This window comes from Hylaeus anthracinus, unplaced genomic scaffold, assembly GCF_026225885.1.
Source record: "Hylaeus anthracinus isolate JK02 unplaced genomic scaffold, UHH_iyHylAnth1.0_haploid 0, whole genome shotgun sequence".
NCBI classification, from domain to species: domain Eukaryota; kingdom Metazoa; phylum Arthropoda; class Insecta; order Hymenoptera; family Colletidae; genus Hylaeus; species Hylaeus anthracinus.
Genome location: NW_026533254.1, coordinates 4,093,747 through 4,106,673, shown reverse-complemented (window position 1 = coordinate 4,106,673; position 12,927 = coordinate 4,093,747). Strand labels below are relative to the sequence as shown.

Here is a 12,927-nt window from a genome sequence, read left to right as displayed (position 1 = left end):
ACCGGTTGCCCTTCCGTAGGCGCAAACGTGCCACCTCCTCGCATATCTTGTGCTCCTGATACCAAAATGCAATTAGGGCTCAACTGGATACAACTAATCACTATAAAAATTTTCCATAAAGGTATTGAATTAAAAAAATACATATGAATATTTTCCTCAGCATCATCTTTATATGTAAATGTTGGGAGGTAATGGAAAAGTACAAACACGATTTAACATTATTTCTTTTGTATTGAAAACAATGAATTTCTTACAAAAAAACATGGCATTTAGCTTAAATCAACAGATGCAGTTTAAAAACATATCGTCATGAAGAAATGAATAAGATTACATGTGTTTTAAATGTTTGACAGTGACAAAAGCCTTATATTAATTTTACGAATTAATTATTAATAAACAGCAGCTATTCAATCGATATTGAATTATCACAATGAAGTACATTCAATTAATATTAATGCAGGCGACTTTGAGTTTGAGATTTGGAGGAATTTATTGAGGCCTGCACTCTTCTCGATCGGCATTCTGCGGCCAATCGCATCCGTTGTTGATCGTGTTCCAAATCAAAGAGTTGGGGCACGTGAACTTTATCGGCGATCCGTGGACGCATTCATAGTACTATAAAATAAAAGAACATTATTGCTTACATCACAGCTGTTCCATATTTGGTGGAAAATATTCATGAGAAATTGCACAGGGTTCCTAGCAATTGAGGTGGAATTCTGAAGATTCTACCTGTTTCTTTCAAGGCTCTTTTCCAGCGACTGTTCAAGCTAAAGAAAGTATTTAAGTTTTCCTGTATTTCAGGTTTTACGTATTTATATTCTCCAATTTCTTTTCGCTAGAAAAATCACATCCTCTTTTTTGTTCTATCGCTATTGCTGGGGCACCCTGCACAATTCTCAGAGCTTACTGAATGGCAGTCCTTGGAAGAGGGGACAAATTTATCAGCAGATTCGCAGACAACTCTCTCATCCTCGCTGTCTTCGATTGGAGACTGAGTTGGTTGCCATTTGTTCGAATCCTCAGTGGTGAAGCTTTCAGTTGTTTGTGTTGTTTGGGGTTTCTGAGTAGGTTTCTCGGGTTTCTGGGTTGGTTTCTTCGTAGGCTTCGTCGATGGCGGTTTGACGGGTCGAACACTGTCCGATGATGACGTTGTGCTTGGAGGCCTCGCCCATTCAGGCTAAAAAGTAGTAAAAAGAAAAACGGTAATAGTGAAATTAATATTTTGTCAAGTGTTTGGCAGAAAAAATAAAACACAGCATTCGAACTTGAGACACTGGATGGCTTGCAAATTTTTTATAATTGCATACAAATTCTGTCTAGTTATTAGGTGTGTTCTTCGAGCAAACGTTTTCTTAATACTGCAGGATTTAATTAGATTGTCGGCATGGATATGAACTAAAATAACGTCTTTATTGTTAGGATTTGACACTCTGACTTTCGCTGATCTTTACGCTTTGCTCTCTAATTTAAAATTAAACTCTTGCATTCATCGAACTCGTTTTCACAATACTATGATTCATTACCGTGGGCGTTGTGGTGACATCTTTGTCCGTTACGACGTATCCTTTCAAGCCTTTGTTAATGGTGTTCATTAAGGGGTTACGTTCACCGCAGAGTCCTTGGAAATCGTCCATGTCGATGGCCCAAACCATGGCTCCACCGTATCGTTCCTTCCTGATGAAGTCGATTTTATATTTCACACTTTCTACATCTTCGTAACCGACCCATTGTGTCTCTACAATTGTCAATGTATCGATTAAGGAACAGGTATGTTAACTTTATGTTGCGAAGAATCGTGCAATGCACTTTCAGAGATTTGTACAAACCTTTGTATGTGTATGGAACTTTGCCAATGTCGTCGAATTTCTTAGTCCAATTGCTGCCTGGCGCTTGCAACCTGGTACAGATCTATGACAGAACGTTTTTCTTTATGGAAGAAGACCTATACCCTTATAATAAAAGGTATTATTTTATGAATAATTCCAAAAAGATTAACTCTTTGCGGTCGAGAGGGGACTCTCACAATCAGTCACATCTTCACGTGATGCAGTAACTCGAGAGGTGACTCTCAGTCACTACTAGGTTTGACGTAGGAAATTAACCAGCAATAATGTTTGTTTAAATTTAATTTCATTGAAAAATGAAATGTCAATAAAATGATTGTCGAAGGGGTAAGGGTGACCTGATATTCATATTTCAAATTAGAGATCTCATCTTCGAAGTCAATCTAAGCATTCGTGGCGATAGAATGCTAAGAAAGCATCTCGAGTTGCTGGCAGATACCAGTAAAAAAAGCCTCGAGTGCAAGGAGTTAACCCATTCATTGCCAAGTAGGTACCAGATATTTTGTAGGTTGGCCTACAAGTTTCGATTGATTGCAATTTGTCCAAGAATAACTTCATAGCCTATTGAGTTATGAATTATTAGAAAAGGAGAACGAAAATTTTATATAATAATGTTTTTTCTTTTAAAGAATATGCAATATCACTTCTTATTATCAAAATAATAATTCAGATTATAGATCTACATATATTGAATTTTGGTGTCCAGGGCAATACGCTTTGCCTGGCAGTGAATGGATTAACATTGACATCTTGGGGAAAGGATCAATAATCCGGATATTAGTGTAGTTTCTTTTATACATTTTTTATAGGCTTAAGTGTAGAGTCTATCATCGACCATACCTCGTAGTAAGCCAGAAATCCTTTGGCTTGCGTGTATTCCCCAGGTTCACCGCCACCAGCTTCCTTGTTGATGTATGTACCAGGCTCGTAATTGCGGTTACCTTGACTGAGACTGAACGTACGACCGTATAACGGAATTCCGACGATCAGTTTCTTAGCTGGACAACCTTTCTCCTCCCAGAGCTGAAGACCGTCGTGCTGTAAGAACGAACGTCATTTGTTGTAGTTATATGGTTGCTTTTTCAACAAAAATTAAATGAAAATAGTTTTATTGTGCTGTATTATGTTGTGCTATGTTGCGTAGTGCTATCTTATGTTGTGTTTTACTCCATGTTGGATATTTTTGTGTCAGAAAAGAAATGAAAATAGCTGTATTGTGCAGTATTAAAAATACATAAAAATACATAATTGAATTGTTTTTAAATTCTTACGACGTTCAACTTCTCGTACGCCCATTGATCGTGTGGTCTACGGTACAAAGGGCTGTGCACATCCGCGAATCCAGCCCAGTTACCTCGAAGGTCGTAAGACATCACGTGAATAACGTCCATGTTTCTGCAAACAAAGTTTCAGAGATTGAAACGACAAAAAGAAACAACAATGCAACGAAGATACTTCGAAATTCCATAAAATCAGTGTAACATTAATGTGTCTGATTAAGATGGGAGGTCTAACGGGGGTTGAAGGGTTGAATTCGCATACTTGCACAATTCTGGCACGTGATAGCCCTCGTCCAGGCGGAATTTGGCCATTGGCACCGCCATTGTGAGCTCCCATCCCTTGCCTTCGGCGTCGAAAGCGCGTCTCAGCTCTTCAACGAAATAGAAAAAGTGGTTTTTGTCGGAGAAGCTCCCGCCCCTGTCAGCGGCACCGGGGTATTCCCAGTCGAGGTCGAAACCGTCGAAACCGTATTTGTGCATGAACTCTATAACCGCAGATAAAAGAAAATAGTGTTGGCTTATTTAATTGAAGAACTCCACAAGCTTAGTGATGCGCACGAGACGAGATAAATCTCGATCTCGATCTCGTCTCGATTTCGAGATGCGATTCGAGATCGAGATTATTTGTAACATTCGAGATCGATATCGAGATTTAGCATGCCGAGATTTGGGCAAGATCAAGATTATTTAAAAATCTCGTCGAGATCTCGACAAAATGTTTTATTATATTGCCGATCGCCAACACATATGACCCCGTGACTGTTGCGCTAACAAACGATGCCACATACAATTTTGTTAATATTATAAGCCGCTTCTGCTTTGAGGGCAAGTTCCGAACGGCACACAGTGTGATATTTCAACGATTTAGCGGGACAAAACTTATGTGGTTCAATATTTCGGAACCATTAGGTCGTCCACACACGAAGCTACTCAAAAAAAATGTAATTGATTAGTGATTGAAATCACAAACCAGTTACTTATTGGTTAGTAATGATTTTGAACATTTTTAGAAAAAGTATCTACCGCTCTCCATGCGGTGTAATATTACAGCAAAGTCATATTCACGGTCACTGCTTAAACAAATATTGTTAATAATTAATATAACTATTGTCAGCTAACAGATATAACGATATCGATATTATTTCAGCTAACAGATATAACGATATCGAAAAGTTTCTCACAATTACTGTGTTCGATGGAATTTAATCTGAACCGTGATTCTTATTAATATTTATTTGAAGACTGAATGTTACTACTATATGCATTGTAAATATTCAATTAATTCGGAGATGTACATATTGTGAAATATGCTGTATATGATACATACAATATCATTCAGTGTTCGATAAAACATTAATAACAATTACGGTTCAGAATAAGTATTCATTCGAGACATTAATCGTGAGAAATTTATCAATATTCTAATATCTATTGATTAGACCAACTAAATATTAATTTCTGACAATAGTTAAATTAACGATTAACAATACTTATTATTTAAAGAATGATGGGAAATACGATTTTACTGTGACATAAATGTTTCACGAATTATTGTCTTTATGGATTCAATGAGCCTTCGATGCGACCGTCACGCGGTTGTTGTTCGCCCTTCTCCTTCTCTACTTCGACAGGCACAAGCGTGTCGCTACCCTCGACGCAGGTATACGAAGGGCGCGATCTCATTCTTCGACGATCCTTCGGTCGGTATGGATCTCGCGATCGCGCGTCCGCGTCTCGCGTCCCTCCTATTTTTGCGCAGTGTAGTTTCCCTTAGTTATCGTAGTTTGGTATTGCTTGTGGGTATTTTAGTTTAGTTTGTTTAGTTTTAAGGCAGGTATCTTAGTTTTAAGGCTTGTATCTAAGTTAGTTTTAAGGCATAGATGTACGAGTGTCTACTCTGCCAAATAATTATTAATCAACTTGTTTTGTTTGTTCGTAGGTCCATATTAGACTCGCAATTTCGTGCTTTACTTCGGTCACTACTGCTTGATGCTATAAGCAGAGTGATCAACCATGTGACTGGCTGAGATCGGTTGCCGTCCTCTAGTGTGTCTGATTTGAGAGAGGGTCAATCGACGCCTCCCAGGAATCTTCTAGTCTCTGTACGCGTCAGGCGAAGTCCAGGCTCCCGGCGCAGCGCAGCTCAAAAGAGCTGTCAGACGGATGCAAGTCGTGTCCTGGACTCCTGACGTTGTGCAGAGGGTAGAACTCCGTGTCGGACTCAACGACCGCCAGACATACCTGGTGTCGTCAGGGCAGGGCAATCCGACGCGGTGCTATCTACGTCGCCTCCACTGTAAGGTCGGATCTGGGCCCTCGGCAGCAGGTATGCAGGGAGTAGAGTACTGGCGGAGACGTTGATCGTCCTTCTCTCGAATCAGACTCACCAGAGGAAGCGGGACTGACTCTGTAAGTCCAGGTACATGGTCGCATCGTGTCGCGATTTCCATTTAGCTTCCATTTAGTTGAAATATTTATTTGGCAGAGTCAGACCTAGACTTCGGAAATCGAAGGAAATTTTGTTTTCCTTCGATTTCCACGGTTTCGTACTTAGTATTAAGCTCGTCAACTCTGTATAGAGTATGCATCTACGTATGTATACTCTATACAGAGGGAGATCGAAGGAAGTTTGATTCCTTCTATCTCCGGGTCTCCAGTCGCAGCAACCTCCACGTGGTGAGACCTGGTAATCGGTATTATTCGTGACGAACAATCCTTCGTCGCGAGTAATACCAAGAACTAATGGCTGCGAACTTGTAATAAGATCTTTAGATATAAAATGTGCAAAGTGTAATGTGCGATCGTGTAAAGTGGAAAAGTGGAAAGTGTAAAGTTTAAAGTGTAAAGTGTAAGGTGAGATTAGATTTAGATTAGAAGGAATATAATTAGTTTTCAGAAAAATTCATTTGTATAAATTTAGTGTATTAACCCTAATATATTCTTATTGCAAACTGGTAGTCAATTTTCACAACAAGTTGTGTATTTAAACTACAGATCAAACTACGACACACGGATTTTTCGAAATTTCGATTTTTTTTTGCATTATAAAATTATGCTATTTGTAATATACTTACATTTTGTGCGATATGAAATCATTAAACCCGTATAATCTAAGAACTGGAAAACTTATACCGTTCCTAATAACACAAAGTGTGTATTATTAGTGTTGATATTCAGTTCTTTGTAATATATTCCGAGAATGTTTGCACATTTTGAACTGTATTGCCAATCTTGTCAAAATCTCAAGATCAAGTCAAGATCTCGTTGAGATCTCGTCGAGATCGAGATCATATTTCGAAATTGTCGGAAATTTGATATCGATATGCATGTTTCGAGATTTATCGAGATCAAGAAGTGTAGAATGATACTCCATCAAGATTTTTTTATCTTCATTAAAAAAAAAAAACAAAATTACAAACATTACAAACATTAATATATAAGAAATTATCTTCGTAAAGGTGTAAAGACACACAAAATGTTAAAATATAAAAGTGTTATACATTAGATTGTATGTATAATTATTTTAAGTTAGAGGTAAGAAATTCACCAAAAATGCTGCAAAACGTCTCGAGTTGCTGGTTCGTCCGCGCGAAAAGGACCTCGAGTACAAAGGGCTAATACCTAGATTTAAGGTAGAAATTCTAGATTATCTCACCGACTACGCTCCTGATGAACGTGTCGCGCCTCTGCTTGACGCCAACGAGGGCACTGTACTTCCGCCCGCCCTCTCCCCAACCGCCCACTGCGACGGAGGTCTTCAAGTGAGGATACTTGGATCTGAGGTCGTTGAAGGCTACGAAATTTTCCTTGTCAACGTCCAGCTCTGGGTCGAGGATGAGGACCTCCCAGGTGACGTTGCTCACGCCAATGAAGGAGTAAATGATGTGGGTGCAGAGATCACCTGGGATATCCTTCACGGCGTAGCGTCCGACATCCGGCCGATAAATGGCCCAGTTGCTGAAGTAGCACGCTATTCTGGCAGGTTGGTCCGCTGGAACATGGAAAATTATATAATTGGTGTCCCATTGGAAACTAGCTTAGCGAACTGTAATCAGTCTATCCATTTAGCGTGCTACACTTAGTCTATTTATTTGAAGAAACAATTACCACCTTACAATGTTGATATAGCTTCTCATTATCTAAGATAGCGAAAGTATTCAAATTTTAACTGGGACAACTTATATTTATTATCGACAACTTGAGGAAAATGTTTGAGGAAAACGTTCGTGGTAACGAACTATTGCCTTATCTTATCACTCACCTGTCGCGCAGGCAAGAATCGTCAGAAGCAGAGGAAACACGAGATTTTTTCCAAACGTCATTTTCGGAGCTGCAAACCAGTAGATATTATTGATTGCATCATAGCTAGTTATTTCAATAAATTATTGTAATAGCCCGCAATTTTAAAAAGGAAAGTTGTAAACCTTCTTTAATGGAGCGTCACTTATATTTCACACTGTCCGCGACAAAGAGAAACCCCGAAACAAAAACTTAGAGTTCACGCTGGAAGAAAGCGAGATCTCGACGTGTCGATCGATGCACGCAACGCCAGCGTCTGATCGAATCGCGTATCGAACGCGTCTGTCTATTGCACGGTGTTTACGCATCAGTACTTGTCGAAGATCAACGATCTGGGCGGTTTGATTGGGAGCTATCCAGGTGGTGGTTATAGCGATCGCTTCATCGACGTCGTTCTTCAAACGGGGGAACGATTTACTATGCGACCGGTTTCCAGCGATGTAAACAGGCTACGGCATTATTTGAATCTAATGTTGGAAATAATAACGTGTCGAGGTAGGAGGCGAATAGTCTACCGCGCATCTACCTTGCGCACCACGCGGCGCTTGTTTCATAGTTGGCGCAGCTAATGCGATGTAAGCGAATCTAGAAATTCTCTTTTATACCAAAAGGGTGCAAAAAAAGTCCTATTTGAGAGACGAATATTAAATTTTGAATTTCTTATGACAGAAATGTATTGTAGTTCACTTTTTTTAAATACATATTGTCTCACTTTAAGCGGCAATCGTTGCTTAAGATATGACAATGCGCAATAAATGCAACAAACAGCTGTCAGGCAAACAGTTGTTATTAGACTTCGAATATTTACGGCTTTATGGCAAATGGAAAAATGAACTGTATGAGAATGCGCACAAACGCAAGAATATATAAAGTATCAAATTCCAGTCCTCTTTCTATATCTGTGAAAATCTGAATTTGCACAAACAACCGCAGTTTAGTAGTTAGAATTGTATGTGCCAGAATTCTTTCTTAGATTCCTTGAGTTTTCTTTTACACCATGGACTTGAACAGGTTAAGAACCACTGCGGTGAGGGGTGAACCGATTTTACGATCCCTGTCGCGTCGACTGTTATCGACGAGAAACGTATAAAAAAAATATTCCGGCTTTATCGGGCGAGTCATTCCACGTGCGAACGTCGAGTAACATCGTTTTCGGCATTGGCCCTCGCGTCGAAGAGGTTCTTGAACTTTTAATACTCCGTCCTGTTTGTTTCCTTCGCTGAACACGTACTCGTTCGTGCAGTTATCCAAGTGTGCGATTACGAAAAATTAGATTACAGCAAAGGAAAGCACGAGCTATCTAACGTAGCTAGAAATACTTGTCATGTCTGATAGTATGCAAGTTGGAAATCATTTTATTAATAAACATACAGTATTCAACTTGCTAGAAATGAAAATCAAGCCTGCTAACAAGTCGTTAATAATCGTATTAATAAAATACATTGAGAGCGTCGGTGACAAGGTCAATATCAATTAGTATTAATAAGATTTATGGGTATGTTTAAGGTGTTCATGGATAAATGGATCAACCTGTACAATATTTAAATGCAATCACTCGAGCCTAAACACTTCCTTTCCACCCGTTGCTCTTGAAAATTGCATTATTTCCGCGAAAAACACTTGGCGCTAAAGAAAAAAAGCGACGGAACGTGCGAAGTCGTCGTCGTTTTTTCGACTCTCACCAATAAGCGAGCCTTTTTTCTAGTTTGATGACGAGGCGTTAAGTATTACGAACAAAGTTTGTTTTCCTAAAAACCTGGAAAATTAATTCTGAAGGTGGGACCAAATAGAAAGTGATTGGTACCATCTCCATTAATTTTCAATACATTTTTCATTCGATTCAGTATTGAGTTAATTAACTTCTTTTAGATATTATGCTCAATATCTTCTCGCAAGGCTCAGATAACCTAGAGTATAATACTCCATTCGATATATGTGAAGTTTTTGTAGTAGCTTATATTCTATTTATTTTTCCTGATAATTCCTTTTCTCTCGTCGCCGTAAAAATATAATAATCCATTTCATTTACATTTAATATTACCTAGCCTATAGATGTTCAATATTGGACCATTAGTTTATCGGAGATAATTCATGTAAACCTAAATGATTTCATAAACAACTTTAAAAAAAAATACTCCTCCTATGAATAATTTATATTTTGTTTCCTCCAAAAATATTCAAATTAACTTAACTGTTCATAACTTGCTACCAAACCTTTATTTTTCTGAAAGAAGAAAATATTGCCAACAACTTCCTTCATCTTCAACCTAGACGGAAGGTGTGAGCTATTATCCCACTAACTCCTCGACATTTGTATTCAGAGTGCATCCAGCGAAATAGAAGCCGAAGGATCCGATGCAACCGGGATTTTAATTTTCGCGACGAAAAAGTCTCGGTTTCCTCCTTTATTTTCGCAAACGGAGACCATTATCTGGCTCCTTCACTTTACGCGAAACTCAAGGACGGTCTTTGATCCTCTTTCAGGGTTCTTTGTCCTCCTCTTTGTCTTCTAGGCACCGATTCAATTGTCATTCCGTTACTGTGTGCTTGGACGAGGCGGGAGACAACCAACGGGAAACGATTCGTCGCGTTAACACGTTGACCGCCAGGCTCGTACTTGTAAAAATGTCTACTGATCAAAAATTTTGCTTGAAAACAATTGAAAATCTTTTGGAATGCACTCAAACCGTTTTTTACAGTATAGATACATTCCTCAGGTATCTAAGTAAAAAAACAATGTGTAAAAAAGAGTTGGGTGTGTTCGGTTGGTGCATATGAAATCTCGTTTTCCAGTGTTCGAACTAACCAGAAGAAAGCTGTCGTTAATTGTTGTAATCGTACAAATTATTCGGGTCAATTTACGAACAGAAACTGAATGTTGTCTTTTTGCATTAAAGTTTCAAGTCTTGATTTGCAATTTTCAATCAGCATACTAAGACGGAAGTCGAACAGAAGAGGTGAGACGTTCTTCGAGGTTCTTCCTCCTCGATGAGCACGTTTATTCGCGAGATCGGTGCCTACATAGTTAATCTTCTATTCTCGTTGCACCTTCTCGGATTCGATTAGCTCAGGGGCATGAAGGATCGAGCGATGATAGCCTTCCGTTTAATCTAACGTGACCGACATTCCGGAGTGATAGCGGATTAAGTCGACTCAACCTGTGGCTTCTGGTCTACCGCGAATTTCAATCGCTGCTTCGAAAAATGGAATAGATTACAAAGGAGAATTTTTAATATATGTTTAATATATTGATTAATGTCATTACGTTCAAATAATTAATATTTAATATTTACATATAATATAATATTGTATTATAAATATAATTACATTGTATCATAATATAAACATAATATTATATTATATTTTGTATTTATATTATGTTTATATTTTAAACTAATTGCCAAGCAGGAATCCCGTATTTGGTTTCTTTTGTTTCCCCTACACCATTCTGGAAATCTGATTCCAAACTATTTTCGCTCAGAGCATTATACAAACAGTAAATACAAAAAAAGGAACAAACACTCGCGCGTGCAAATATGAATGAAATATTCATAATACAACGAGTAGATGGACAATGGTAGCAGTTGGGGCTTGGATTATCATAAAAATGATTACACAGAAAATCCTCTGACTAACTCGAACCCCATCTCGACTGGCCTTCGAGTCGGAGAAGAAAGAAAAAAATGAAAAGAAAAACGGAAACCAAAGGGAAGCCACGCCTCAAGTCTCGAAAGTAAAGAAACTAAATAAAACGATGTATCTGTCGTTTAGTGAGAACTGACTTTCTGAGATCGTATTGTACAACATTTCCAAGTTCTAATTTTCTTTATCTTTACCTAGAAACAAGCTTCAGCTCGATCCAGATTCTAGAATCACTCTGTAAACAATAGATCTGCTCACGTTGTTTACCCTTTCTTTTTTACGATTCTGTGTTCGCTTCCGGCCTACAAAGAAGGACTGGTCACTTCTTTTAGTTTTCTTCTTTTTATGACACGTCCATTCAGTATTTTTAAAATGCTTTGTTTGTAAGAAACGGTAGTGGACTCTCAAATATTTTCAGGACATGGTCTGAATTTTTGCCAGAACACAGTAGCTAGTTTAATTTGGTCGAAGAAGCAGTTGTTTTTCTAGAAATGTCTTCAAGCTACGACAGGAATTTTTTAATGCAAAAGTATACATGTCGAATTGAGTGACCTCCTCCCTTTCGAAGTCGGTTAAAAAGTGGCCCCAAGGTTTCCACGCAAGTCATGGAATTTTTTGGAAACAGAATCGAAGCAGTTGCTAACTCGGACTTGAATTCATTTTCTTTACTAATTCTGTTTATTGTTAGAATCTTTTTTTAGACAACAGTTTTTACTGATATTGATAATAACTCATTAATAGACTGACTCGACTGTTTCCATGTTCACCGATATTGATCTTAAATGTAACTAAATTGTAATTAGTTAATTACAATTGATCAGTTAAATCGATAAGCGAATTCCTAGTTTTTGGATTCTCGAATTTGTTTCATAATAAGCTTTTGTGGTATCGTTATGCTGATAATGAACCTTTGATCTGCGCGATTATTTAGGCACTTAAAACTATTAGAATGAGGCTTGGGTTCGTAAGATATTCATTTTTCAAAATTGGCTACCTAATTGTTGCTTTTTAAACTCGTTTCGAAACACACTAGAGAACTGGTAGCATACTTTAACTCAGAAACTACTATTCAGAAAATAATATCTCTACAAAGTTACGAGTCGAGAAATGTTAACTATAATAAACGTATAAAATTACGAATCCTTAAACGATGATTTTAATTATGGAAATTCAGCATTTCTTGTAGGGTCTTGCAAACTATGTTGTCCGTATTATAAAAATATTCAAAATTAAGGATAAGACACCTGGTTAAGTCGCTATATAGATTTTCATAAATAGAATATTCCAATACTTATTCTTAAGAAATAGACAGTCGGAGGAAAAAGGAACACTTTGCTCGATGAAAACGTATAAATTGATCCACAAAAACCCCCCTTCACATGCCCACGCACAGACACATTTAGAATTAGCGGAGCTGAATAATATTCCGGAAAAGTAAAGAGTGAAGGACTCACCTTCGCGGCGACCGGGTACCACAGAAAAATCGTGGCTTCGGCCGATGTTAAGCTCTCATATATACCCAGGTGGGCCTCATTAGAATTCAGGTGCAAGGGGCCCCGCACGATTGGTTGGCTCGTCGATCCTCTGCCTCCCGTCAACGAGGGGGACAATCGCACGACGAACTACCATTCGTCAATACTGATGTCTCACTTACCTCGCAGTAAAGCAATTTTTTATCTAGATACGAATAACAAATGAAGTATTGTGAAGTATCTGTCCCCGTTAATCGTAAAATAAAATTAAAAATTTGCATTGTAGAATTACGTTTCACGTTGGGCAATTATCTTTAGTACTATGATGATTTTATAGTAGTTATAACATTAATTAATAAAGTAAATACATGGTAAACATAAACGACA

General features: G+C 38.1%; 1 protein-coding gene across 2 annotated transcripts; it reads right to left on the bottom strand.

Annotated features, from left to right (window-relative positions):
* Positions 1-217: 217 nt before the first annotated feature.
* On the bottom strand, positions 218-12,558 carry LOC128896203 (endochitinase). 2 transcript variants are annotated; one of them, XM_054159414.1, is made up of 10 exons: positions 12,523-12,558; positions 7,389-7,457; positions 6,783-7,118; positions 3,390-3,612; positions 3,119-3,242; positions 2,688-2,885; positions 1,830-1,911; positions 1,527-1,738; positions 911-1,180; positions 218-615 (listed from the first exon to the last, which is right to left on the bottom strand). In XM_054159414.1, exons 2-10 carry the CDS (start codon positions 7,447-7,449, stop codon positions 490-492), a joined length of 1,632 nt encoding a protein of 543 aa, XP_054015389.1. In that variant the 5' UTR covers positions 7,450-7,457; positions 12,523-12,558; the 3' UTR covers positions 218-489. The 2 variants fall into 2 exon arrangements, with proteins under 2 accessions (XP_054015389.1, XP_054015385.1); XM_054159410.1 differs by lacking the exon at positions 12,523-12,558 and adding an exon at positions 7,552-7,688.
* Between the last annotated feature and the right edge of the window lie 369 nt (positions 12,559-12,927).